The sequence below is a fragment of the Tachyglossus aculeatus genome, chromosome 11, assembly GCF_015852505.1.
Source record: "Tachyglossus aculeatus isolate mTacAcu1 chromosome 11, mTacAcu1.pri, whole genome shotgun sequence".
NCBI lineage: Eukaryota > Metazoa > Chordata > Mammalia > Monotremata > Tachyglossidae > Tachyglossus > Tachyglossus aculeatus.
In genome coordinates, this window is record NC_052076.1 from 63,986,343 (window position 1) to 64,013,206 (window position 26,864).

Genomic DNA, 26,864 nt, shown 5'->3' on the forward strand with positions numbered 1-26,864 from the left:
CTAAATTACAGTGGGAGAAACCAGTGGTCCACATGGACGTGATGATGGATAATCAAGACTAATGCCTATAACTCAGGGTCCGTATCTATTTACCATGAGCGATGATACAGTTCCTCCCCACCGAGCTGCTTCGGGCTAAATTAGTTTATGGGTTCCTCTATTCCACTGCCTGGTATGATCCCTTTTGTGGGGAAAAAGCATGGGGTGAGTGAGGAGAAGGACAACAAAGCAGAGAAAGAGAGGCGGTGGGGAGGCAGGGGTTATCCAGGGGTCCCAGGGCAATTGTGCGTTGTGTGTGTCTTTTGGGGGTACTCTGAGAAGCAGAAGTGACGGGGAAGGAGAGTCAGTTCAAACCCATACTGAAAAGAGGCAAGGGAAGCCATCACTCAGGAGACCGGCAATCATGTAGTTCTCGTGAGTCACGTTGCTCTTCTCCATCAGGAGGGATCACACATCCAGTAGAATTCGCTCCCCTGCTCAGTGCCCAACCGGTAAATGCTTCTTGTTGTGAAGGATGAAATAGGTTTTTCCAATTGACTGGCTAGGTCTTCTATTTCCCCTTTTTTTTTTTTGTCCTTTCATTTTCTTGTGCCAGAAGAGTTCAGCTTCAGAGTACAAGCAGCATCCTGGCAAGCATTGCGACAGCCATTTTTTTTCTCCTTTGAGTAAAAGTTAGATCCAAACTTTGGTGCAAAAGTGGAAAAAAAAACAACCCGAAGTCGAAGGAGAAGGGGTTTAGCAGTTGTAAAGTCTCCACTGTGGGCCTCACATTCAGGAAGGGAGTGAGGTGGATTGTGGGGTACAGGAGTTTTTCCCAGCTTTAGATTTGCTCTGACTCCTTTGAGGTAGACCCTTGGGCTCTTGACTTCTATGGGTTGCTCTGGCAAGATTCTCTCCGATTGCATCACCTCTTGGGTATAATCCTCCAAAGGGAACAGGCGCCTTGCTCTGAGCCACCATTGCTTGTTGACGGGGTCCAGGGCAACGTAGTTACGGGGCTAACCCACTGTAATGGCAGCTGAACCATAATAATCTCTCAAAAATCCCATCAAACCATGCCTTGGGTGCTTTTCTCTTCCTGGGATTAATTGAAACATTTTCAGATAATCCTGTCTCTGAGTAGCCAACATCTCTTCCACAGATTGCCCAATGGTTTTGTGGACGCCGGATCACTTGTCCGCAGAATAGCGCTCCAGAGAACCGGAACATAATTAGAAATCCACACGCCGTGGATCTCGGCTAAGGTACCGATCCCGTATTTCTTGTGGAAGGAAAACTCCGACCCACATCAAATTCGCTCAGTAGTCAAGCTGCCTTCTTTGGGGTCATATTCCGCTTTCCCCAGAGCATCCTTTTTAGAATGGGTTGACTGAAAAAACCACTGGATTTTTTGGATATGACACACATCAACAGAATAAATAGTGAGAAAAATAGGTCTGTGCTAAAATGAACTAGGAAGGAAGTTTTACAAACCAGCTCTCCTGACGGGGCAATGGTGGGGAGCTGGGTGGGGGAGGGTCAGCCCTGTATTGTACTGATTTGCTCATCTAGTAGCTCACATTTATATTTAGACCGAAGTATCAAAAAGTGTCTGGGGACAAATGAGATATGAAATGAATGAGTTTTTGCCTGTAAATTTTAGGGCAAATATGTACTGGGCTAAACTGAACAACTCTGAGCCATAAAAAGTCTTCTTGCCTGGCTGAGGTTGTAGTATGATGAAAAACCTGCCAATCACCTGCCTCCCGCCCGGCCCCCCACAACTTGCCTGATTCAACTGCCGTACTTAAACTGCGAAGGAACAGGTGAGAGCAAAATTGTTCTCCCCCTTGTTTTTCCCGCTTTTCAGTCTACTTCAGGAACCGCACATAGTGAAAGATCTTCATTACGATTTCCAGGGAGGCTCAGGTTTTGGCCATTGTATTCAGGGAAAATGTTAGGAGACACAGTTTCTCACCAAATGTCCCCGTGGGCCTGTTTATGGGGACCACCTCCTCCCCAAGACTGTTGTGCTACTTAGAAACTCATAGTTTGGCTGTATGCCAAGTGAACCATTCCTGAACGGAAATCTAGTGGTTATTTACATAATCGCTCTGTCTCCTTCTTCCCTGGGTTTCCGCCTCTCCTTTCTTAGCCTGAATATCTACCCCGGGGCTGGGGGAGGTGGGGAAAAGTGATGTGGGTTGATAAAGTTTTGTTCCCGTTTGCAAGGATGAATGAAGTTCTACTTTGCCCTTCTCCTCCTTTCTCCCACCCGACCTGCACGCTCTCCTTCCTTGAGTGAGAAAGAAAGAAAATTCTCCTCCCCCGGAAATCCTTCTCAAAGCAAGAGTGTCAGGGAAAAGGGGCTCAGGGACCGTGACCCAGCCAGCCTTTATGACTTAGAAGAAACACTGTACAATGGCAGAGAAAAAAGAGGAGACTAAATGGCTCTTTCTTTGAGGGGTCATCTCATCTATCCCCCTGCCTCTGAGCAGAATCCGATTCGTACCATCCTGAAAGATACCTGTCCAGTCTTTTCTTAAAATGCTCCAGGAAGGTAAAATATTCATTCAGTCGTATTTATTGAGTGCTTACTGAGTGCAGAGTCTGCCTTAAGCCTTACAATGCTTAGAGACCAAGAAATCCTTCCAAATGTCAAACATACTCCTCTGTGCGGCGATTTAGACCCCTTCTCCCATCTGCTGAGGCAGAACGTGGCTTCTCCAGGAGACTTCTGACTGAAAAGGAACCTGTTTCCGATAGCCAGCAGTAGCCCAAAGTTACTCTAAAAACTCCAGCTTCATGGTCCTGCGACTGAGCTGAATTTGGATGCCTTGTAAGACCCCACCCACCTGCCTCTGTGCCTTGAGACAACTTACTTAACTTAGGGGTCAAGACCAAAGAGGGAGGATTTTCAGTCATTACATTTGCACCCACTTTCCTCCTTGGCAAGAGACATTGCCGTCTTTTTTTAAAGCTAGCCAGGACTGCGATTCAGTCTCTCCGACACCAAACAATGCTGCTCTCTCTTCTGGGCATTCTATCGGGATGCTAGTCTGCTTTGCTTTTCGGTGACCAATTCGGCCACGGGGCTGGCTCGGCCAATGGGAAAAGATGGCAATCCGGAGGGTCCGGGCTGGGGAATCTTGCCTCAGCCTATGCATTTAATACTCCCTCTTGATCACCTTCATTTCTCACGCCCATCTGTCAGGATGGCGCCGTGCCCGCCGGGATCCGATCGGGCCGACTCCCATCACAAACCAGCCTTTTTCGATATTTCCTCCTTGCAGACCTCGCGGATGGCTCACCTTGGTTTGGCGGGTGGCCAATTCCACATCAATCGCCCATTAATTACTGGATTTAGACCCCGATATTGGGTTCTGCCGCTCCCCGTCCTACAGCCATTTCTCAGCCTCCTTTACAAAAAGCCCCCCAAGTTTCAGACCCTGGTGGGACCCCTAAAGACTGATGCCACCAAATCAGGTGAGCAACTGCCTAACCCCAAGGGCTCCCCCAGCTATGCCGGCAGTCTCAATTCCCAAATAGTTCTTCAGCTGCAGGAGTCAGTCAGTCAATCGTATATATTGAGTGCTTACTGTGTGCAGAGCACCGTACTAAGCTCTTGGGAGAGTACAATATCACACTGAAACAGACAAATTCCCCGCCCAGGAGCAGAGAAGAGGGGAAGGGGATGGTATTTGAGGAGGCCTTGACTGACAATACAATAGATTAGGTGGCTATCAGTAGCTAACCTCCCTCCTTGGATGTTTTATGCCCCAGAAATTCTCATTTTTTTTCTTTTCCTAACCTCATCAGGCCAGGCAGATGAGGTATTCAGCCCTAAGTTAAATGTTGGGATGGGGAGGTGGGTCAGGTGAGGGGGAGTAGGCTCAGGGTTCTCACCCCTTCTCATGGTACATTCAGACGGAGCCGTGGTCAAGGAAGAGGGACATGGCACAGGGGAGTTGGCTGCTTTAGAAAAAAAAAGCCTTCTATAAACCTGAGATAAGGTTATGGTTACTATTATTCTGTAGGGAGTGGTTCTCAAGGAAGCCCCTGAAATCTCAACAGCATGGAAAATATGTCTCGCTGTCCAGGATGCAAACTGATTGCAGGCAGGGAATGGGTGAACCAACTCTGTTGTAATTGTTCTTGTCCAAGCCCTATGGTTCTCTGCCCACAGGAAGAGCTCAATATGTACTATTGATTAATTGACCAATTGATTGATTAGCATTAGAAGCATACCATGTCTCCTGAGCACCTGGGCCCTATGAAGACCATTTCCCTACTTTACAGATGCCTGCTCCCAACAAGCTTTGAGTCTAATAGCAACTAGTCCTCACATATCAGTAGGTTTTGCCTATTTGGAACCCCGGCCCCAAACTCCCCTAAATTTAGGGTGAAGATCTCAGGTTGAAGAACCACACTTCTATCCTCCCATTCAAGAACAGACATTCTCCTTGGCCTACTGGGTGTCCCCTGACATTACAAAGTTGACTCAGTTGATTTATTTACACCTCACAGAACACTCGTGTATTTGTGTCTGCTTTATTTATTTACAAGCTCTCTAGCTACGAATAGTTTTATGCTTGTCTCCCCCATTAGAGTGGAAGCTGCTTGTGGGCAGGTAAAGTGTTGCTATGTTTATTTTGCAAGCGCCCAGTACAATGCACCACACCAATGACACCTCCTCTTCCTCCTCCTCCATCTTGCAAAGAAGAGTTTATGCAGCATACACTGCATAAAATTTTAGCTTTGGACTCTAAAGCCCCAACCTATTAATGTGTGTGTGTGTGTGTATGTGTGTGTGTGTGTGTGTGTAAGCAAGCAGCATTTTCTACCACAGTATTTTATAATGCCTGCCACTTCTATCTGAATAATATTCTGCAAATAAATTGTCACCAGAAGTGCTAATAAAGCAATAGCTTTTGGTCATTAAAATGCAAACTTCACTGCAGAGGAGGAATGGATTAGCAGTATTTCATTGCAGAGTTTGTAAGATACAGTGACAGGGACCTGAAGGCTGCGTTACACAACCAATTGTTATTGCTGTTGCTCCGTTTAAAGGCGATGCAATGAGCAGTGCCCATCGCCACTAGATGGCACCAAGTTCATTCATTCAATCCTATTTATTGAGCGCTTACCGCGTGCAGAGCACTGTACTAAGCGCTTGGGAAAGTACAATACAACAATAAACAGCGACATTCCCAAAGCGCTCTGCGCCTCTGTCCAAAAAATGCTGATCCGCGCACCCGTCATATCCCGCCTTGACTGCCGCATCAGTCCCCTCGCTGACCTCCCTGCCTCCTGCCTCTCCCCTCTCCAGTCCACACTTCACCCTGCTGCTCGGGTCACTTTTCTAAAACAGTCCAGTCCACATCTCCCCATTCCTCAGGAACCTCCAGGGGTTGCCCATCCACCACTGCATCAGACAGACACTCCTCGCCCTGGGCTTTAAAGCAGTCCATCTGCTCAACCCCCTGAGCCCACTGTTGGGTAGGGACCGTCTCTGTATATTGCCAAATTGTACTTCCCAAGCACTTAGTACAGTGCTTTGCACACAGTAAGTGCCCAATAAATATGATTGAATAAATGAAATGAATGAATCTCCTATGACAACCCAGACTTTACAGTTCGCTCCTCTGGCGCCAACCTGCTCACTGTGCCTGGTTCTCATCAATCTTGCCGCCATCCCCCTTCCCTATTCCTCACCACTGTCTTGGAACTCCCTCTCCCTCCATACACGACAGACCACCACTCTTCCCATCTTCAATCACACACATCTCCTCCAAGAGGCCTTGCCAGAATAGAACTCTTTTCACTGACTCTCCGATGTTTCGCCCATACGCTTGGCTTTGCAACCTTTAGGTACCTGATATTCACCCTACCCTCAGCTCCACAGCCCTTAAGGACATGTAATCATGATGATGGTATGTGTTAAGCGCTTACTATCTGCCAAGCACTGTTCTAAGTGCTAAGGGAGCTACAAAGTCATCAGGTTGTACCACGTGGGGCTCACAGTCTTCATCCCCATTTTCCAGCTGAGGGAACTGAGGCCCAGAGAAGTGAGGTGACTTGCCCCAGGTCACACAGTAGACAAGTGGCGGAGCCGGGATTAGAGCCCATGACCTCTAACGCCCAAGCCCAGGCTCTTGCTGCTTCTATGTCCCCATCTAAAACTACTCCCTCCTTGCGAACAAGGAACGTGTTCACCAACTCTGTTGAAGTGCAATCTCCCCAGCACTTAGAACACCCAGCACGCACTCAATAAATGCCACTGATGGATTAATTGATTGCCTTTTAACGCCGCATTCCTAGCCTCTCCTCTCTGCTCCTGTTTTGCACTAACACGTCGCCGGGGGAAATACCAGCGTCATGCTCCTCAAGGAGAAACAACAGCAAGCCACTCACCAAGATCACGGCCCAGGTGTTCGGCGACCGATTAGTGATTTTTCCCTCTTTTTAACCGTCATTACTAAATGGAGGGGAAAACGAGGTTGGAGAGTGCCAGGGAGGGGAAAGAAGAAGTTTGCCCTGATTCTAGGTTTGGACTTTAGGGCAGTCTCTCTTTCCCCCTGTCTCTCCCTCTCATTTTATCTCATCCAATGCCATCAAGACTCAATCCCAAATCCCACAGTGGGACACTCCAAAGCTAAGCAGGTTCCAACCCTTGAGGTCTCTCCCCAATCTCTCAGCTGAGGAAAGAGTGGGGCTGCTAGCAACGTAGTTGATTGGTCAGCGGAGGCAAGGGGGTAATAATAATAATAATAACAATAATAATGACGATGATGATGATGATGATGATTTAAGCGCTTACTATGTGCCAAGCACTGTTCAAAGGTAGATCTCTAGAATAAAATGAATAAGTCCAACTTTACACATGAACAAAACAGTGGAACAAAAACCACAAAGCAATATGAAGGGGGAAAATAGGCTGAGTAAGAGAAGTAAATGAAGCCAACCTCTTAACGTGAACAGGGAAGGAAACAAGCCTAGGCAAATGAGCCCCCCAAGAAAGTGATGGAGGGAGGAGGGCGGCTGCGAGCTGGGCACGCACCTGCTGGGGGTGGGGGAGGGAAAGAGGCGGCACAGCTGACGGATGGACTGACTGAATGAGTGACTGAATGACTGACTGACTGACGGATGGATGGGCTGAATGAGTGGATGAATGACTGATGGACAGGCCAAATGAATGAGTGACTGACGGACGGACTGACCGACTGAATGACTGAATGACAGGTGGACTGATTGACTGAAGGATGGACTTAATGACTAATGGAAGGACTGGCTGACTCAATGACTGACAGATGGGCGGATTGACTGAATGGCTGAATGACAGGCAGACTGATTGACATACGGACGGACTGACTGACTAATGGAAGGACTGGCTGACTCAGTGACTGACAGACGGATGGACTGACTGAATGGCTGAGTGACTGACGAATGGAAGGACTGTCTGACTCAATGACTGACTGACTGACAGACGGACTGACTGACAGACACTGACTGACTGAATGACTGACTGACTAACTAATGGAAGGACCAACTGACTTAATGATTGACTGATGGACCAACTGAATGAATGGCTTGCTGACTGACTGAATGACTGACTGACTGAATGACTGACTGAATGACTGACAATGACTCATGGAAGGACTGACTCAATGACTGACTGATGGATGGACTGAATGACTGACACTGACTGAATGAATGATTGACTGACTAACGGAAGGACTGACTGACTCAATGACTGAGTAATGTAAAGACGGGCTGACTCAATGACTGACAGACAGAATGAATGAATGACTGAATGACTGACTGAATAATGGAAGGACTGACTAACTCAATTACTGGCTGATGGACGGACTGAATGACAGACACTGACTGACTGACTGACTGACTGACTGACTGAATAACTAATGGAAGGACAGGCTGATTCAATGACTGACTGATGGACAGACTGAATATATGACTAATGGAAGGACTGACTGACTCAATGACTGACTCAATGACTGAAGGATGGATGGACTAACTGACTGAATGAATGAATGACTGACTAATGGAAGGACTGACTGACTCAGTGACTGACTGATGGACGGACTGAATGAGTGAGTGATTGATTGACTAATGGAAGGACAGACTGACTCAATGACTGACTAACAGAAGGACAGGCTGACTAAATGACTGACTAACAGAAGGACAGGCTGACTCAATGACTGACTGACTGAATAACTGACCAACCAACCGAAGGGCCGACTGACTCAATGACTGACTGATGGATGAACTGACTGAATGACTGAATGACCAACGGAAGGCCTGACGGATGGATGAACGGGCTGAACGACTGACTGACTGACTGACTGAATGAATGACTAACGGAAGGGCCAGCTGACTCAATGACTGACTGATGGATGGACTGACTGAATGGCTGGCTGATGACTGACTGACTGACTGACTAATGACAGGACTGGCTGACTCAGTGACTGACTGATGGAAGGACTGAATGACTGACTGACTGACTGACTGGCTGAATGAATGAATGACTAACGGAAGGACTAGCTGACTCAATGACTGACTGATGGATGGATGGACTGACTGACTGACTGAATGAATGATTGGCTGACTGACTGAATAACTGACCAACCAACCAAAGGGCCAACTGACGTAATAACTGACTGATGGACAAACTGGCTGAATGACTGACTGACCAACAGAAGGCCTGACGAACGGATGGATGGGCTGACTGACTGTCTGACTGACTGACTGAATGAATGAATGACTATCGGAAGGACCGGCTGACTCAATGACCGACTGATGGACGGACAGACTTACTGACTGACTGACTGACTGACTGACTGACAGACTGACAGACTGACTAACGGAAGGACGGGCTGATTCAATGAATGATTGATGAATGGACTGACTGAGTGAGTAACGGAAGGACTGGCTGGCTCAATGATTGACTGACTGACTGACTGACCGACCAACCAACCGAAGGGCCGACTGACTGAATGACTGACCGATGGACGAACTGACAGAATGACTGACTGACCAACGGAAGGCCTGATGGACAGACGGATGGACGGATGGAATGACTGACTGACTGACTGAATGAATGAAAGATTGAGTAATGGAAGGACCGGCTGACTGAATGACTGACTGACTGATGGATGGATGGACGGACTGAAGGAATGAATGAATGGCTGGCTGGCTGGCTGAATGACTGGCTGACTAATGGAAGGACCGTCTGACTTAATGACTGACTGATGGACGAACTGACTGAATGACCGACTAACCAATGGAAGGCCTGATGGACGGACGGACTGAATGAGTGCCTGACTGAATGACTAACGGAAGGACTGGCTGACTCAATGACCGTCAGATGGACGGACTGACTGAATGACTGAGTAATGGAAGGACCGGCCGACTCAACGACTGACTGATGGACGGGCTGAAGGAATGACCGACCGACTGACTCGGGAAGGACCGGCCGACTCAATGACCGACTGATGGACAGACTGAAGGAATGACTGACCGACTTAGGAAGGACCGGCTGACTCGATGACTGACTGATGGATGGACTGAAGGAATGACCGACCGACTGACTCGGGAAGGACCGGCGGACTCAATGACCGACTGATGGATGGACTGAAGGAATGACTGACCGACTGACTCGGAAAGGACAGGCTGACTCGATGACCGACTGATGGATGAACTGACTGAATGACCAACTGGCCAACGGAAGGCCTGACAGATGGATGGACTGAACGACTGACTGACTGAATGACTAACAGAAGGACCGGCTGACTCAATGACCGACGGACGGGCGGACTGACTGAATGACTAACGGAAGGACCGGCCGACTCAGTGACCGACTGATGGATGGACTGAAGGAATGACCGACCGACTGACTCGGGAAGGACCAGGCTGACTCTCTGACCGACTAGATGGACGGACCGAAGGAATGACCGACCGACTGACTCGACGACTGACTGATGGACGGACCGGCCGACTCAATGACGGACGGAGTGGCGGATGGATGGCCTGGGTCCATGAGGGAGGGATGGAGGGTGGGAGGTCCTTCGGGGTCCCGGAGTGAGGGCGGTGGGCGTCGGGTGTTTGGCGTGGGGGCGGCACTGACCGGATGGGTGTCTGTGGCGGAGGATGGCCGACGAGGCGGCGGTGGCGGCCGTGCTGGGGGCTCCTCCTCCTCCTCCTCCTCCCGGTGCTCCCGGTGCTGCTCCCTCGGCGGGTCCTCGGGGGGTCCCGGGGGGCCCGTCGGGTGGCCCGTCGGGGGGCCCGTCGGGGGGCCCGTCGGGGGTCGGGGGCGTCCTGGTCCTGGCGGCGGGGTCGGGGCCCGGTGCGGGCCCCCCGTGCCTCCGGGGCCCGCCGCTGTGGATGTGGGAGACGGGCTGGGCGGCCTGCATGCGGGGCGGCTCCCGGGGCCCCAGGACCCTCAGCCTGGCCCGGGCCCGCTGCTCCCGCGCCGGCGGATCTCCGGAGCCCCCCAGCCGGCACTCGTACACGCCCTCGTCCTGCCGCCGCACGCCCGACAGCCGCAGCCGGTGCGAGATGTCGTGGCCCTGGACCCGCACCGTCTGCAACAACACCACACGGCTCGGGACCCACCCCCCCCCTCCCCGAGGCAGGACCCCGGCACCCCCACCGCGAGGCCCGCTCCCCCGCCACGCCCCTCGGGAGACCCCCCCCCCCGAGGGGCCCACGGGCGGCCCCCACCGCGGGATCCCACGGGGAGACTCCCCTGATGGGTCCACGGACGGCCCCCACCGCGGGATCCCACGGGGAGACCCCCCTGATGGGCCCACGGACGGCCCCCACCACGGGATCCCACAGGGAGACCCCCCTGATGGGCCCACGGGCAGCCCCCACCACGAGATCCCACAGAGAGACCCCCCTCATGGGCCCACGGGCAGCCCCCACTACGGTATCCCACAGGACACCCCCCCGATGGGCCCACTGACAGCCTCCACCACGGGATCCCAAGGGAGACCCCCCTGATGGGCCCACGGGCGGTCCCCACCAAGGGATCCCACAGGGAGACCCCCCTGATGGGCCCACGGGCAGCCCCCACTACGGTATCCCACAGGACACACCCCCTGATGGGCCCACGGACAGCCTCCACCACGGGATCCCAAGGGAGACCCCCCTGATGGGTTCACGGGCGGTCCCCACCAAGGGATCCGACAGGGAGACCCCCCGATGGGCCCACAGGCTGCCCCCCCCGGACAGCCCCCACAGGAGACTCCCCCAGGACGTCCCACGGGAGACTCCACTTATGGGCCCACGGGCAGCCCCAAAGAGAGGCTCCCACGGGATGACCCACAGGAGGCCCCTCTGATGTCTCCACGGGCAGCCCCCCACGGGAGACACCTCCCCCGGACCACCACGGGAGACCCCTCTTATGGCTCCACGGGCAGCCCTCACGAGAGGCTCCACGGGAGGCCCCCCCGATGGACCTACGGACAGCCCCTCGAGAGGCTCCCCCGGGACACCCCAAGGGAGAACCTACAGGAGGCCCCTCTGATGGACCCACGGGCAGCCCCCCAGGGGAGACTCCCACGGGACACCCCACGGGAGCCCCCCGATGGACCCACGGGCAGCCCCCAAGACGGGCTCCCCCGGGAGGCCCCACAGGAGGCCCCCCGATGGGCCCACGAGCAGCCCCCACGGTGGTCTCCCCCGGGAGTGTCCCCCGGGCAGCCTACAGGACAGTCTCCCACCCCCTAAATCCACTTCGAGGAACCGGATCCAAAATCCTCAGCAGAATCAAAGCATCCCACCTCCTTCCCCCACCCCCTTCCCTCTCCTCCAACATTGCTCCTCAAGGCTCTGCTCCTAACCACGGGCTCCCCGCCTTCCTCTCGAGGGAACCCAAGACAGAAGACATTTGTTGCGCATTTGTACTTCCCAAGCGCTCAGTCCAGCGCTCAGCACACAGTAAGCGCTCAATACATACGATTGAATGAATGAATAAATGAAAGAGATCCGGTCCCTCTCCCCACGCTTCTCCAGAGGGCCAATTTCTAAAACTTGCCTCTTGCCGCGGAGAATGACCAATCTCCCACTTGCCAGTTACCCCCTCCCCAGAAGTCTGACCAAACTCTCCCAATCCATCCCGGGCTACCGTCCTTTTTTTTTGTTGTTTACAGAGGCCACGGAGGTGCAGAAAATGATTTAGCAGGAGAGGGTAGTACAGTCCCAGAAGGGGCGTTTCGAGGAGGCCCGGCCGAATGATTGGAGCTGAATCGGTTGTAAAATAAGAGGAATTTACATTCCTCCGAGGGAAGGCTCGGGCCCAAATGGGCGAGCTAAATGGGCAGGACCCCTGCCCCCGCCCCGACCTGGGTTGGAGGGTTTTTCCAGGCGAAAGCCGAGGGTGACATCCGAAGGCAAACGTCATGTTTTCTCGATTTACAAGGCATGGGACTCGACTGGAGCAAATAGCAACAGATGGAGGCATGACAGGCCAAGCGGCCGAAAATGCGAAATTACCAGAACTGCGCGAAAGGCAGTTTGTTCTGGGCCGTAAGTGGGCTAAAATGCAGCCCCCCACCCTCAGCCCCCATCCTTTCAAAGCAGCCTCCTTCCTGAAGCAGAATGCGCCGAGAGGGGTCTCCCACACACCGTCGGTTTTTTGGCTCTACACTTACGCTGATTTTGGTCGCATCCTTATTTGTTCCCTAAAATGCAAAGAGGGAGAAATCGGCATTAGGCTTCCACGCCTGCATTCCTCCATTCATTTGATCGGCTTTATTGAGCGTTCACGGTGGCCAGAACACTGGGCCGAGAGCTTGGGAACTTCCCAAGCGCTCAGTCCAGTGCTCTGCCCGCCGTAAGCGCTCAATAAATACGACTGAATGAATGAACGAATGCCAGTAGGACCAGAAAGAGAGACAACCGGTCCTGGCGCTCAGGAAAAGCGGATTTAGACACGAGCTCCACCCTGCAGCATCCGACTCAAACTCATTCCCGGTCAGGGCCCGCCCCTTCGGGACAACTTCCTAAACTAGTTTGGATTCGAGGGGATGTGGGGGGTGAGGGGGGAGGTTGGGAAAGGGAGTCTGGGCAAGGATGGCATAAGCCAGGGGTTTGGAGCAAGATCCAACAGTCCTTGCCCTGGCTCTGCTATCGGTCACCCTCTTCCATTCGACAGGGAAGGAAGGGCACCAGTCAGGGCCTCCGAGGATTTTCCTGGCGACGTGGACCCCGCATAGAGGCTGCCCACGGTCACCCCGAAAATCTCCGGGGCTCCTGGGTCTGATGGGCAGCTGGGGAAGGGGCAGCCGGAGGTTGGGCCCACAAGGTGCTTTCCACCGTAGTGCCCACAAGAAACCAGGGCCCTTTGGCCTGGCCGGAGGACAGGTGGAAAGGGGCCTGGGGTTGGGGGTTTCTTTTCTGCTGGCATCGTCCACCCTCCATCTCATTCTCATCTGGCCCTCCTTGGGCCCCCCGGGGGGGGGGGGGGGAGCCTGAATTGGGCAGAGGAAAGAAGGCCTGGGAAGGTTGTGTCTTGCTCTTCGGCATGGGGAGGAGGTGGGGGGATGTGCCAAGTTGGTAAGCCGGCATTTCCAAGGAGGGTGACGAGAAAGGAAGTGGAGGGAGCCGGGGGTCTGATTTTGGCCAGAGCCCTTTCAGCTGAGCTGGAAAGAGGGGAAGGGGGCTGCCCCGTTTCGCACTGGGACAGGAGCAGGGAGAGAGGAAGCAACGGAGTCAGGAGGACTAGTATTCCAGCGCCTGGAACGGTGCTTGGCACATAGTAAGCGCTCAACAAATACCATCATCATCATCATTATTATTATTCCGAGGGGAAGGATCCTTCCAGGAGGGGTGGGGATGGAGTCTTCGCATCTCCCTCTTCCCTCCATCCGGGGAGGCTACTAAGCTTCCGAGAGGGCAACCCTCACCGGCCTGCCTCTCTTTCCCCCGCTTCCCCGCTGGTTTTCAGCGCGTAGAGCAGTGCTTGGCACAGAGTAAGCGCTTAACAAAGACCATTATTATTATTATTATTATTATTATTGTTATTCCCCTTTTCAGTGGTCGTTCCTTGGCCGCCCCTCCCCAATCTAGCTCCTCCAGCCCCGCCGTTGAAAGAGAGGGGGGAGAGGGGGCAGAGAGGTGAGTGAGAGAGAGAGAGAGAGAGAGAGAGAGAGAGAGAGAGAGAGAGAGAGAGAGAGAGGCTCACACACTGCGCTACCGGTGTCACAGGGAGACGCCCTCGAGCTGAGCCGGCTGCTGTCACTCCCGGACTTCCAGAACCCCCCGGGGAGAATCCCACCCGGTTCCCAGGTCCCGGGAGGGAGAGCCATGGCCCCGTCCCCGGGAGGGACGCCCCTGGGAAGGGAGGGAGGGGGAGTGTGATAGATACCTTGCTCCTGCTTCCGGGCCCGCTGACGGCTACTTCGTGAGCGAGCTCCTTGGCCGGCTCTTTGAGATACCACCACTGGATCTCCAGCGAGTAAGAGGTGGCTCCGTTGGCCCGGAAAGCGCAGGGCATCTCAATATCATCTCCCTCCCTCACCGTCACATCTTTGGGGACTTCCGTGAAGGTCGCTGCCGGGGGAGGCCGGGTGGGGAGGGCCAGGTGGGAGGGGGGAAAAAACCCCAAAAGCCCCAACAAAAACCAAAACAAAAAACCCAAAACAAAACAGGAGATATCACTCGAGGACCGGTAGGGTTGGCTAGCTGAGATCTCCACGCTGCTGGGGGCGGCCTCGTCCTCTCTGTTTTAGCAAACTCGGGTGGGGTCCCCCTTTGGCCCAAGCAAGCTAGCTCCTGGGGGTGAAGAGGGAGAGGAGGGTGTGTATGTGTGTGTTTGCTGGGGGCAGCTGCAAACCACCCCCGAATCGGAGCAAGTCAGCTCCTGGGGGTGAAGGGGGAGAGGAAGGAGTGTGTGTGTGTTTGTGTGTGTGTATGTGTGTCTATGTGTTTGGGCGGGGTGCAAACCACCCCTCAATCCCAGCAAGTTAGTTCCTGGGGGTGAAGGAGGAAGAGGAGGGGGTGTGTGTGTGTATGTGTGTGTGTGTGTGTGTGTGTGTGTGTGTCCTGCCCCCCGCCCGACCCCAGGCGCCCCCCAACGTGCCCCTAAGGCTCCCCCCCTCCTCCCTTCTCCCTCCTCCATCCTTCATCCCCCATCCTCTCTCCTCCATCCTCCCTCCTCCATCCTCCATCCTTCCTCCATCCTCCTTCCTCCTCCCTCCTCCATCCTTCATCCTCCCTCCATCCTCCATCCTCCTCCAGCCTTCCTCCTTCCTCCTCCCTCCTCCTTTCTCCCTCCTTCATCCTCCCTCCTCCTTCGTCCATCCTCCATCCTCCCTCCTGCCTCCTCCCTCCTCAATCCTCCATCCTTCATCCTCCCTCCTCCATCCTTCCTCCTCCCTCTCCATCCTCCGTCCTCCGTCCTCCCTCCTCGGCGGGCTCTGGGCTAGCGGCCCCCCGGCCCCCAGGCCCCCTGGTGTGCCCCCCTTTGCCGTGCCCCCCTTTGCCGTGCCCCCCGCGGGGTCTCACCGTTGGCGATGAAGAGGAGGGGGGCGTGGAGGACGAGGGAGCAGAGGGCGCCGAGAAGCCCCCGATTTTCCATCGCACATGGGGAGGGTTGGGGGAGCCGGGGCGGGGGGCGAGCGCGGCTACGAAGCCTCCAGCATGGCCCTGGCCGGCCCTGGCCTGCCCTCGCCGCTCGCCCCCGGGTCCAGCTCGGCTCGGGGTCGGGGGGTGGGGGTCGGGGGGGGGGGGGCGACCCCCGGCCCAGGACGGTAAAATCCCCAGGCGGAACCGGCCTGATCCTGGTCCTGCTGCTGATGGTCCTGCTGCTGATGGTCCTACTGGTCCTGCCGAGGATGCTGAGGATGCTCCCGCTGAGGCTGCTGGGCAGCTCCCGCCGGTCCTCCTCTGCCTCTGCCCGCAAGGGCGGGGGGCTTCCTGGAGGTGGTGGTGGAGGTGGGGGGTGGGCTCAGGAGGGGCCCGGGGGGCTCAGGGGGTCCCGGGCTCCCGGCCAGGACCGGTCCATCCTCTCCGCCGGGGGCCTGGTCCCTCCCGCCGCGACCCCCGCCCCACTCCGGGCGGGCCGGACCGGGGACGGGGAGGGGACGGGACGGGGGGCTGCGGCGGGCTGCCTCCCGGCTCCTTGCCTTCTCCGGCCTCTTCTTCTTCCTCCTCCTCCTCCTCCTCCTCCCCGCCCCCCACCCCGCACTCCTCAAACCAGCAGAAGCAGAGCGCTCAGCCTATAGCAGGAAACTTCCCCAGCTGACGCGGCCCAGCGCCAGGCAATGAGCGGGGACAGCCGGGCCGGAGAAACACACACACACACACACACACACACACACACACACACACACACACACACACACACACACACACACACACACACACACACACACAGAGACACACACACACAGACACACAGAGACACTCACAGACAAACACAGACACACAGACACATACAGAGAGACACACAGACACACACAGACACTCACAGACACAGAAACACAGAGACACATACAGAGAAACACACACAGAGTTACACACAGACACACAGAGACACACACACAGACACACAGAGACACTCACGGACAAACACAGACACACAGAGACACATACAGAGAGACACACAGACACACAGAGACACTCACAAACACAGACACACAGAGACACATACAGAGAGACACACAGACACACAGAGACACCCACAGACAAACACAGACACACAGAGACACATAAGAGACACACACAGAGACACACAGAGAGACAGAAAAGGCGGGGGAGGAGTCCCTCTCCAGCCAGAACCGGGGCTCAGGCCTGCTGCTGGGTTGCCAGACGCCATCCTTCCCTGCCTCCTCTGTCCTGGCATGGGGACAAATAATAATAATAATAATAATAATTCATTATTATTATTATCAATCAATCAATCAATCGTATTTATTGAGCGCTTACTGTGTGCAGAGCACTGTACTAAGCACTTGGGAAGTACAAGTTGGCAACATATAGAGACAGTCCCTACCCAACAGTGGGTTCACAGTCTAAAAGGGGGAGACAGAGAACAAAACCAAACATACTAACAAAATAAAATAGAATAGATATGTACAAGTAAAATAAATAAATAAATAAATAGAGTAATAAATATGTACAAACATATATACATATATACAGGTGCTGTGGGGAAGGGAAGGAGGTAAGATGGGGGGGATGGAGAGGTTAAGCGCTTACTATGTGCCAAGCACTGTTATAAGCGCTGGGGTAGATACAAGGTAATCAGGTTGTCCCACGTGGGGCTCACAGTCCTCACCCCCATTTTCCAGATGAGGAAACTGAGGCAGAGAGAAGTGAAGTGGCTTGCCCAATGTCGCACAACAGGCATTCATTCATTCAATCGTATTTATTGAGCGCTTACTGTGTGCAGAGCACTGTACTAAGCGCTTAGGACAAGCAGCGGACACGGGAGTCCTCTGACTCCCAAGCCCGGGCTCCTTCCACTGAGCCTCACTGCTTCTGCTAGCATCATCATCATCATCACTGTGCTATTTGCTAAGCGCTTACTGTGTGCTGGGCTCTGGACTAAGTGTTGCAGTGGATACAAACCAAGAGAAGCAGCGTGGTTTAGTGCAAAGGGCCCGGGGTTGGGAGTCAGAGGTCGTGGGTTCTAATCCCGACTCCGCCACTTGTCCGCTGCCACATCGCTTCTCTGGGCCTCGGTTACTTTGTCTGGAAAATGGGGATGGAGACTGTGAGTCCCACGTGGGATGATCCGATTTCCTTGTACCTAACCCATCGCTTAGAACAGTGCATGGCACATAGTAAACTCTTAACAAGTACCATTTTCGTGATGAATTGTGATGGGGTTGGACACAGTCCCCGTCCCACGTGGGGCTCACAGTCTCAATCCCCATTTTAAAGATGAGGGAACTGAGACCCAGGGAAGAGAAGCAGTGCGGCTCGGTGGAAAGAGCCCGGGCTTGGGAGTCAGAGTTGGTGGGTTCTAATCCTGGCCCCGCCACTTGTCAGCTTTGTGACTTTGGGCAAGTCACTTCACTTCTCTGTGCCTCAGTTACCTCATCTGTAAAATGAGATGAAGACTGTGAGCCCCACGTGGGACAATTTGATTACCTTGTATCAACCCCAGTGCTTAGAACAATACTTGGCACATAGTAAGTGCTTAACAAATGCTGTCATTATTATTATTATTATTATTATTATTATTATTATTATTATTATTATTATTATAAGGAACTTACCCAAGGTCCCACAGCAGACGAGTGGCGGAGGCGGAATTAGAACCCAAGACCTTCTCACTTCCAGGACCAGGCTCTATCCACTACTCCATGCAAAGGAGACACCCCTCACCCAACCCTGGGGATTGGGGGAGCAGTGTGGCTCAATGGAAAGAGCACAGGCTTGGGAGTAAGAGGTCATGGGTTCTAATCCCGGCTCTGCCACTTATCGGCTGTGTGACTTTAGGCAAGTCACTTAACTTCTCTGTGCCTCAGTTACCTCATCTGTAAAATGGGGATTAGGATTGTGAGCCCCATGTGGGAGAACCTGATCACCCTGTATCCCCTCACCCGTGCTTAGAGAACAGTGCTTTGCACATAGTAAGTGCTTAACAAATGCCATTATTATTATTATTGTTGTTATTATTATTATTATTATTATTATTTTATTATCACAGACACTCTTTAGGACACCAGGCACACTTTTCATTTTCGGGAGTCTCAAGTCCCTCCTCCCCTTCCTCTCCAGCTCCCCCCAGTTCCCTCCAAGGGCAGCAATGGGGTGAGGGGCCACTCGTGAGAGCCACCCTCACCCATCCAAAGAGAAGCAGGGTAGCCTAGTGGTAAAATCCCGGGCTTGGGAGTCAGAGGTCATGGGTTCTAATCCCTGCTCTGCCACTTATCAGCTGTGTGACTTTGGGCAAATCACCTCACTTCTCTGGGCCTCAGTTACCTTATCTGTAAAATGGGGATTGTGACTATGTGTCCCAATGGGGATTAAGACTGTGAGCCCCACGTGGGACAACCTGATTACCTTCATTCATTCATTCAATTGTATTTATTGAGTGCTTACTGTGTGCAGAGCACTGTACTAAGCGCTTGGGAAGTACAAGTTGGCAACATATAGAGATGGTCCCTTCCAAAAAACAGGCTCACAGTCTAGAAGGGGGAGACAGACAACAAAACAAAACAAGTAGAGAGGCATCAATACCATCAGAATAAATAGAATTATAGCTATATACACATGATTAATAAAATAAATAGGTAATAAATATGTACAAATATACACAAGTGCTGTGGGGAAGGGAAAGGGGTAGGGCAGAGGGAGGGAGTGGGGGAGATGGGGATGGGATGTTGAATGCAGACCCTTGCCCCACATGGGGCTCACAGTCTTAATCCCCACTTTACAGATGAGGTAACTGAGGCACAGAGAAGTGAAGTAACTTGCCTTGTATACAAGATTCAAACCTTGTAGCTACCCCAGAGCTTAGAACAGTAGTCGGCACATAGTAAGTGCTTTAGAAATGCCATTATTATTATTATTATTATTATTATTAATTATTATTATCATTATTATTATTATTTTCCTGTAGCCACCCTAGTGTTTAGTACAGTGCCTGGCACATAGTGAGCCTGTTGTTGGGAAGGGATTGTCTCTATCTGTTGCCAAATTGTACTTTCCAAGCACGTAGTACAGTGCTCTGCACACAGTAAGTGCTCAATTAATACGATTGAATGAATGAATGAGCAAATACCATCATTATTACTATTATTCAATCGTATTTATACCGCGCTTAGTGAGTGCAGAGCACTGTACTAAGCGGTTGGAAATTGTGATGCAACAATAGAGAGAGACCATCCCTGCCCACAACGAGCTCACAGTCTGTGGGAGGGGAGACAGATATCAGTACAAGTCAACACTCATCAATATAAATAAATAAAATCACAGATGTGCACATAAGTGCAGTGGGGCTGGGGGCGGGGAAGAGCAAAGGAAGCCAGTCAGGGTGATGCAGAAGGGAGTGGGAGCTGAGGAAAATAATAATAATAATAATAATAATATTTGTAATTATAATAATAGTATTTGTAATAATAATAATAATAATAATAATGGTATTTGTTAAGCACTTACTATGTACCAAACACCGTTCTAAGCGCTGGGGTCGATACGAGATCATCAGGTTATCCCCTGTGTGGCTCACAGTCTTAATCCCCATTTTACAGATGAGGTTACTGAGGCACAGAGAAGTTGTGACTTGCCCAAAGTCACACAGTGTACAGCCTTGAGAGGGAGTCAGACGTTAATATGATAAATAAATTACAGATATATACATAAGGGGCATGGGGCTGGTGGAGGGATGAATAACAAGTGCCCAAAGGGAATAATAATAATGATAATAATAATAATAATAATAATAATATTTATTAAGCTCTTACTATGTGCCATGCACTGTTCTAAGCACTGGGGTAGATACAAGTTAATAATAATGATGACATTTATTAAGCGCTTACTATGTGTAAAACACTGTTCTAAGCACCCAGGAAGTTACAAGATGATCAGGTTGTCCCACAGGGGGATCACAGTCTTAATCCCCTTTTACAGATGAGGTAACTGAGGCACAGAGAAGTGAAGTGACTTGCCCAAAATCACACAGCTGACAAGTGGCAGTGTTGGGATTTGAACCCACAAACTCTGATTCCCAAGTCCGGGCTCCTTCCACTGCACTTATTATGTGCCATGCACTGTTCTAAGCGCTGGGGGGATACAAGGTGATGAGGTTGTCCCACGTCGGGCTCACAGTCTTAATCCCCATTTTACAGATGGGGCCCAGAGAAGTTAAGTGACTTGTCCAAAGTCACACAGCTGACAAGTGGCAGAGGCAGGATTAGAACCCATGACCTCTGACTCCCAATCTGGGCTCTTTCCACTGAGCCGTGGAGCTCAGTGTGGGAAGGCTTCTCGGAGGAGGCGTGCCTTCAGCAGGGCTTTGGAGGGGGGATTGGGCCAGGGGCCGGGGGGCAGTGGGCACCGGAGGCCCAGTGAGGAGGCCAGAGGCCCCAGAGGAGCGCAGTGGGCCAACTGGCATGGAAAAGGGCACAAGGGGGTGAGGGAGGAGGGGGCCAGGGGATCAATCAATCAATCAATTGTATTTATTGAGCGCTTACTGTGTGCAGAGCACTGTACTAAGCACTTGGGAAGTACAAGTCGGGGGAAGTACAAGTTGGGGGAAGTACAAGTTGGATCCTCGCCCCTCGCCCACATCCCGCTTTAAGAAGCAGCGTGGTTCAGTGGGAAGAGCCCGGGCTTTGGAGTCAGAGGTCATGGGTTCAAATCCCGGCCCCACCACTTACTTGTCGGCCGTGTGACTTTGGGCAAGTCACTTCGCTTCCCCGTGCCTCAGTTCCCTCATCTGTAAAAAATGGGGATGAAGACTGTGAGCCCCCCGTGGGCCAACCTGATCCCCTTGTAGCCTCCCAGCGCTTAGAACAGTGCTTTGCACATAGTAAGCGCTTAATAAATGCCATTATTATTATTATCATTATCATTGTTATTATTATCCACCTTTCCCGGGGCCCGGGAGAGCTGTCCAGCGCTCTGGGGGCGAGGGGGCTGGGAGCAGGTGCCCAGCAAGGAGGGATGGGCACGGGGCACCAGGGGGGAGGAGGAAGGGGCGCTGGGCCCGCAGTGATGGGCACGGGGAGACGGGGGAGAGGAGGAGGGGCCGCTGTGCCAGCCGGAGGGATGGGCATGGGGACACCGAGGGAAGGAGGGACCGCTGTGCCCACCGGAGTGATGGGCACTGGAAGACGGGCAGAGGAGAAGGGGCCGCTGTGCCAGCCGGAGGGATGGGCACGGGGTACCAGAGAGGAGGAGGAAGGGCGTTGGGCACGACGGAGGGCTCATCATCATCATCATCAATCGTATTTATTGAGCGCTTACTATGTGCAGAGCACTGTACTAAGCGCTTGGGAAGTACAAATTGGCAACATACAGAGACAGTCCCTACCCAACAGTGGGTTCACAGTCTAAAAGGGGGAGACAGAGAACGAAACCAAACATACTACCAAAATAAAATAAATAGAATAGATATGTACAAATAAAATAAATAAATAAATAAATAAATAGAGTAATAAATATGCACAAACATATATACATATATACAGGTGCTGTGGGGAAGGGAAGGAGGTAAGATGGGGATGGGATAGGATGGGAATGGGGAGCCAGGGAGGAGGAGGAAGGGGCTCTGTGCCCGCAGGAGGGATGGGCACGGGGAGCCAGGGGGAGAACAGTGCTTTGCACAAAGTAACAAATGCCATTATTATTATTATTATTATTAGGAAGGGCGCTGTGCCCGGCAGAGTGAAGGGCACGGGGAGAGAGAGGGCCCAGGCAGGACTGTGGCTGGAGGGGAGGCGGGATTGCCAGCGTGACTCAGTAGAAAGAGCCCGGGCTTTGGAGTCAGAGATCGTAGGTTCGAATCCCGGCTCTGCCACATGTCTGCTGTGTGACCTTGGGTAAGTCACTTCACTTCTCTGAGCCTCAGTTCCCTCCTCTGGAAAATGGGGGTGAAGACTGTGAGTCCCACATGGGACAACCTCATTACCTCGTTTCCCCTCCCCAGCGCTTAGAACAGTGCTTTGCACATAGTAAGCGCTTAACAAATGCCGTTATTATTATTGCCAGGCCCACGCGGGGCCGGACACACAAGTGGGCGCGGCCCAGAGCCAGGCTGGAGGGACACCCCCAACCTCCACCTCACCCTCTCCCCTTGTTCCTTCCCACCCCCACTCGGCAGCACGACTCTCCCAAAACAGCCCTCGGGGCGACCCTCCTCCCATAATAATAGTATTTGTTAAGCACTTACTATGTGCCAGGAAATGTAGTAATAAGAATAGTAATGGCATTTGTTAAGCGCTTACTATGTGCAAAGCACTGTTCTAAGCGCTGGGGGGATACAAGGTGATCAGGCTGTCCCACGTGGGGCTCACAGTCTTCATCCCCATTTTACAGATGAGGTAACTGAGGCTCAGAGAAGTTAAGTGACTTGCCCAAGGTCATACAGCAGACGTGGCGGAGCCGGGATTAGAACCCATGACCTCTGACTTCCAAGCCCGTGCTCTTTCCACTGAGCCAAGCTGCTGCCCGGTACTAAGTCCTGGCTTCAGGGGAAACAGTGTATGGTGAGAATCCCTCCTCCTCCCCCTAGGAAAAATGAGTGAGGGGGCGTTACCTCCTCCCTTTCCCCCTCCCCCGCTTCTAGACGGTGAGCCCGTTATTGGGGAGGGATTGTCTCTATTTGTTGCCGAATCGTACTCTCCCAAGCGCTTAGTACAGTGCTCTGCTCAAGAAATACGATTGAATGAATGAATGATGCTGGGGAAGATGGCTAAGAGAAGCAGCGTGGCTCAGTAGAAAGAGCCCGGGCTTGGGAGTCAGAGGTCATGGGTTCCAATCCCAGCTCTGCCACTTGTCAGCTGTGTGACTTTGGGCAAGTCACTTCACTTCTCTGGGCCTCAGTTCCCTCATCCATAGAATGGGGATTAAGACTTGTGAGCCACACTTGGGACAACCTGATCACCTTGTATTCCCCCCAGCGCTTAGAACAGTGCTTTGCGCATAATAAGCGCTTAACAAATACCATCATTATTATGGCAACCAAAGCCAGTTGCATAGGCTACACACACACAAACGCACACACACACATTTAGGTATTCTCATCCTCAGAGACAGATGCCCTCTCTTTTCTTTCTCTTTTCCCTGTTCTCCTCTTCCCTGTTCTCCCCCCTCCTCTAGGTTTCCTCTTTTTCCCTCCCCTCTCTTTCTCTTTGTCTCCCTCCTTCCCTCGCCTCTTTGTCTCTCCTCTCTTTTATCTCCACTTCTGTTGCCTCTCTGTCTCCCCTCTTTTTATCCGGTCAATATTCCCCGCAACACACCCTATTCTCTCTCTCTCAGAGAGATTGCTGTCCAGCTTACTTCGTATTGGAAAGGGGTCTCTTGCCTTTGACAGTGAGTTTATTAATTTGCCTCTCCACCCCTCACCCAACTCTGCCTCATCTTCTGTTTTTCCCTGTAGTTATGTCTTGCTTCTGTTTTTGTTTTTGTTTTCCCTGATTGGAACCTACCCTTCCTTTGGTCAAGGAAGATGGTTCACCAGGAGCCAGGGTGAAAGAGGCATTAAGGTCCCCTTACCATATTCCCTAATTGGCTATCAGCCCTCTGCCCTTGAGCCAAAGTTAAAATATAGATTTTCCTCTGGGTTTGGCTTTCTTCTGAAAAACCTCTGCTTACAAACCAGGATGTGGTAATCCAGGGCTGGATAAACTCCTCCAGCCTTGATTGGATTCATTCTGCTTCTGGGATGCCCGGCTGCCCATTGTGGGGTTTGGGTGGGTTTTCAGTACACAAAGTTGGGGTTCACCCCAGGATCCCTAAGGCAGAGTCTGTCTGGTGGCAAAGTTAAAGTTTGGAGGCAAAGGGATTCTAGTGCAGCGTGGCTTAGTGGACAGAGGAAGGGCCTGAGAGGCAGAAAAATCTCCAGTGGTTGCCTATCCACCTCCGTATCAAAAAGAAACTCCTCACCATTGGCTTTAAAGCTCTCCATCACCTTGCCCTCTCCTACCTCACCTCCCTTCTCTCCTTCTACATCCCAGCCCACACACTTCGCTCCTCTGGTGCTAACTTTCTCACTGGGCCTCCATCTCGCCTGTCTTGCCGCCAACCCCTGGCCCATGTCCTGCTTCTGGCCTGGAATGCCCTCCCTCCTCAGATCCGCCAGACAATGATTCTCCCCCCGTTCAAAGCCTTACTGAAGGCCCACCTCCTCCAAGAGGCCTTCCCAGACAATGCCCCACTTTTCCTCATCTCCCCCTCCCTTCTGCATTGCCCTGACTTGCTCCCTTTGCTCTTCCCCCTCTCCCAGCCCCAAAGCACTTATGCAATTATCTATCTGCAATTTTATTTATTTGTATTGATGTCTGTTTATTTGTACTGATGTCTTTCTCTCTCCCCAACGCCTTCGCCCCAAAACTGTGAGCTCTTTGTGGGCAGGGATTGTCACTCTTTATTATTGTATTGTACTTTCCCCAGCGCTCAAGCCCTTAATAAATACAATTGAATGAATGAACCACGGCTGCACCACGTGTCTGCTGCATGGCCTTGGGCAAGTCACTTTACTTCTCTGTGCCTCAATTACCTCATCTGTAAAATGAGGATTAAGATTTATGCGGGACAGGGACTGCCTCCAATCCAACCCTCCATCACTTAGTACAGTGACTGGCACACAGTAAGCATTTAACAAATGCCACAGTTATTATTATTACTATTTATTTATATGAATGTCTGTCTCCCCCTGTACAGTGTGAGCTCCTTGTGGGCAGGAATGTGTCTGTTGTTATACTGTACTCTCCCAAGTGCTTAGTATAGTGCTTTGCACAGAGTAAGCACTCAATAAGTACAATTGAAGGAATGAATCAATTAATAATATTATTATTAGTGTGGTGAGCCTACAACAAGCCGCTTTAGTAGTGATTGTTTGTGATGTGCACGGGTGAAGGCCCTGATGAGCTTTACCTGAGACAGGTGATTGCGGGCTTGTGGGGGCGGAACCTGGAGGGAGGCGTGGCCTTCTCTCCCTGTTCTACCCAGCAACGGGCCTGGACCAATCACTGACTGCCACGTAGGGTCACAGCTGAGATGCCTAAGGCAGAGAAAAAGCACGAGGAGCCACGTTGAATAATAATGATTGCAACAGCAGCAGGTGAGCATCACTGGAAGGCAGCAGAACTTGGTAGCAGATAGAAGATGCATCGGCAGAGCGGGCTCCCTTGACTGGCAGGCTGGTATTGGACCCTTGGTGGAATGAGTGAGTATGTTTATGTGTCACTCCCTTGCACGCTGGTAAAACTAAGTCAAAAACTTTCCCCAGTAACCTTGGTGGTCATTGGTGTGGTTTGCCTCCACTGGGTCACCGAAATTCCCTTGGTCTGGGAAAATCCTGGTTAGTACAAGCCAGGGGCTTGTCACAGTCTGTGACTTGGAGTCTAGTCCTTGACATAGCCCTGGTTGGGAATTACTCGGATTCTAACTTCCACTGTGAGTACTGTCCCCTTCAGTTGCTTTACTGATCCTCTTCTGAGCTGTGGGGACTCATGGGGTGGGGACACAAACCCACCTACACCTCAGCATTGCATGATCTTAATACTGACCGAAGAGTCAGAAGTTACAGATGAGCTTGCACGTGTTTTACAAAAATAACCCAAGCTAATAAGGGCTGTAATGGATGTGAGGGGATTGGAAAAGTGAAAGGGGGCTCGTGTTGCGGTTGTCAACTTGGGCTCCATGCACTAAGGCTTTTTGCCACTGTGGATGGGGGAAATGAGGTGGGCAGGGAGGAACAGGGAAAGCAAAAAAATCTCAGCCTACGTGAGGCTCAGCAACTGGGGAAAGAGTGGAAGAGAAGCAGGTGAAGGAGATTTATATGCCAGATTGATGGAGAAATAGGTACAGGTGGCCTGATGGAGATAAAGGTGCTTGTGTGTGTATAGAGGCTCTTGAAGTTGAGCTCGAGTTTGATCCTGATCTGAAACAAAATGAGGAAAAAAAAATGCCTTCACACCATCAGTTGGTCAAAATAAGGAATTCATTCCCCTAGGAAGCTGTTCAGGCTGGAAGTCTCAACAGTTCAAGATGGGCTTGGATAAACTCACAGAAGAGAGGTTGAAATGGGTTATTAGAGGAAAAGTTAGATAAAGAAAGGAAAAATTAGGGCTAGTTAGGGTTCAATCTGAACTATAAGGAGGGATGGTAACTAACTGTTAAGGAGAATAACTATCACATGCTTCCCAGCAGGGACCCACTGCCGCAGTCAGACAGATCCTGGG

The 26,864-nt window shown here is 52.1% G+C and overlaps 1 protein-coding gene across 3 annotated transcripts in view; it reads right to left on the bottom strand.

The window, feature by feature from the left end:
* The window catches only part of VSTM2B (V-set and transmembrane domain containing 2B), a 41,978-nt gene extending 26,345 nt beyond the window's left edge, over window positions 1–15,633 (bottom strand). For 2 of the 3 annotated variants that reach the window (XR_005452940.1, XM_038753961.1), the window contains exons 1-4: window positions 15,508–15,633; window positions 14,369–14,553; window positions 12,654–12,683; window positions 10,124–10,580 (exon numbers count right to left, since the gene is read on the bottom strand). Coding sequence is in view for 2 of the 3 variants with exons in the window: in XM_038753961.1 (XP_038609889.1) it covers window positions 10,124–10,580; window positions 12,654–12,683; window positions 14,369–14,553; window positions 15,508–15,580 (745 nt within the window). In the remaining variant the exon portion in view is untranslated. Of the gene's footprint in view, window positions 1–6,393; window positions 6,458–10,123; window positions 10,581–12,653; window positions 12,684–14,368; window positions 14,554–15,507 lie in introns of all 3 variants that reach the window. The other variant, XM_038753962.1, reaches the window with a different exon arrangement.
* Window positions 15,634–26,864: the final 11,231 nt, after the last annotated feature.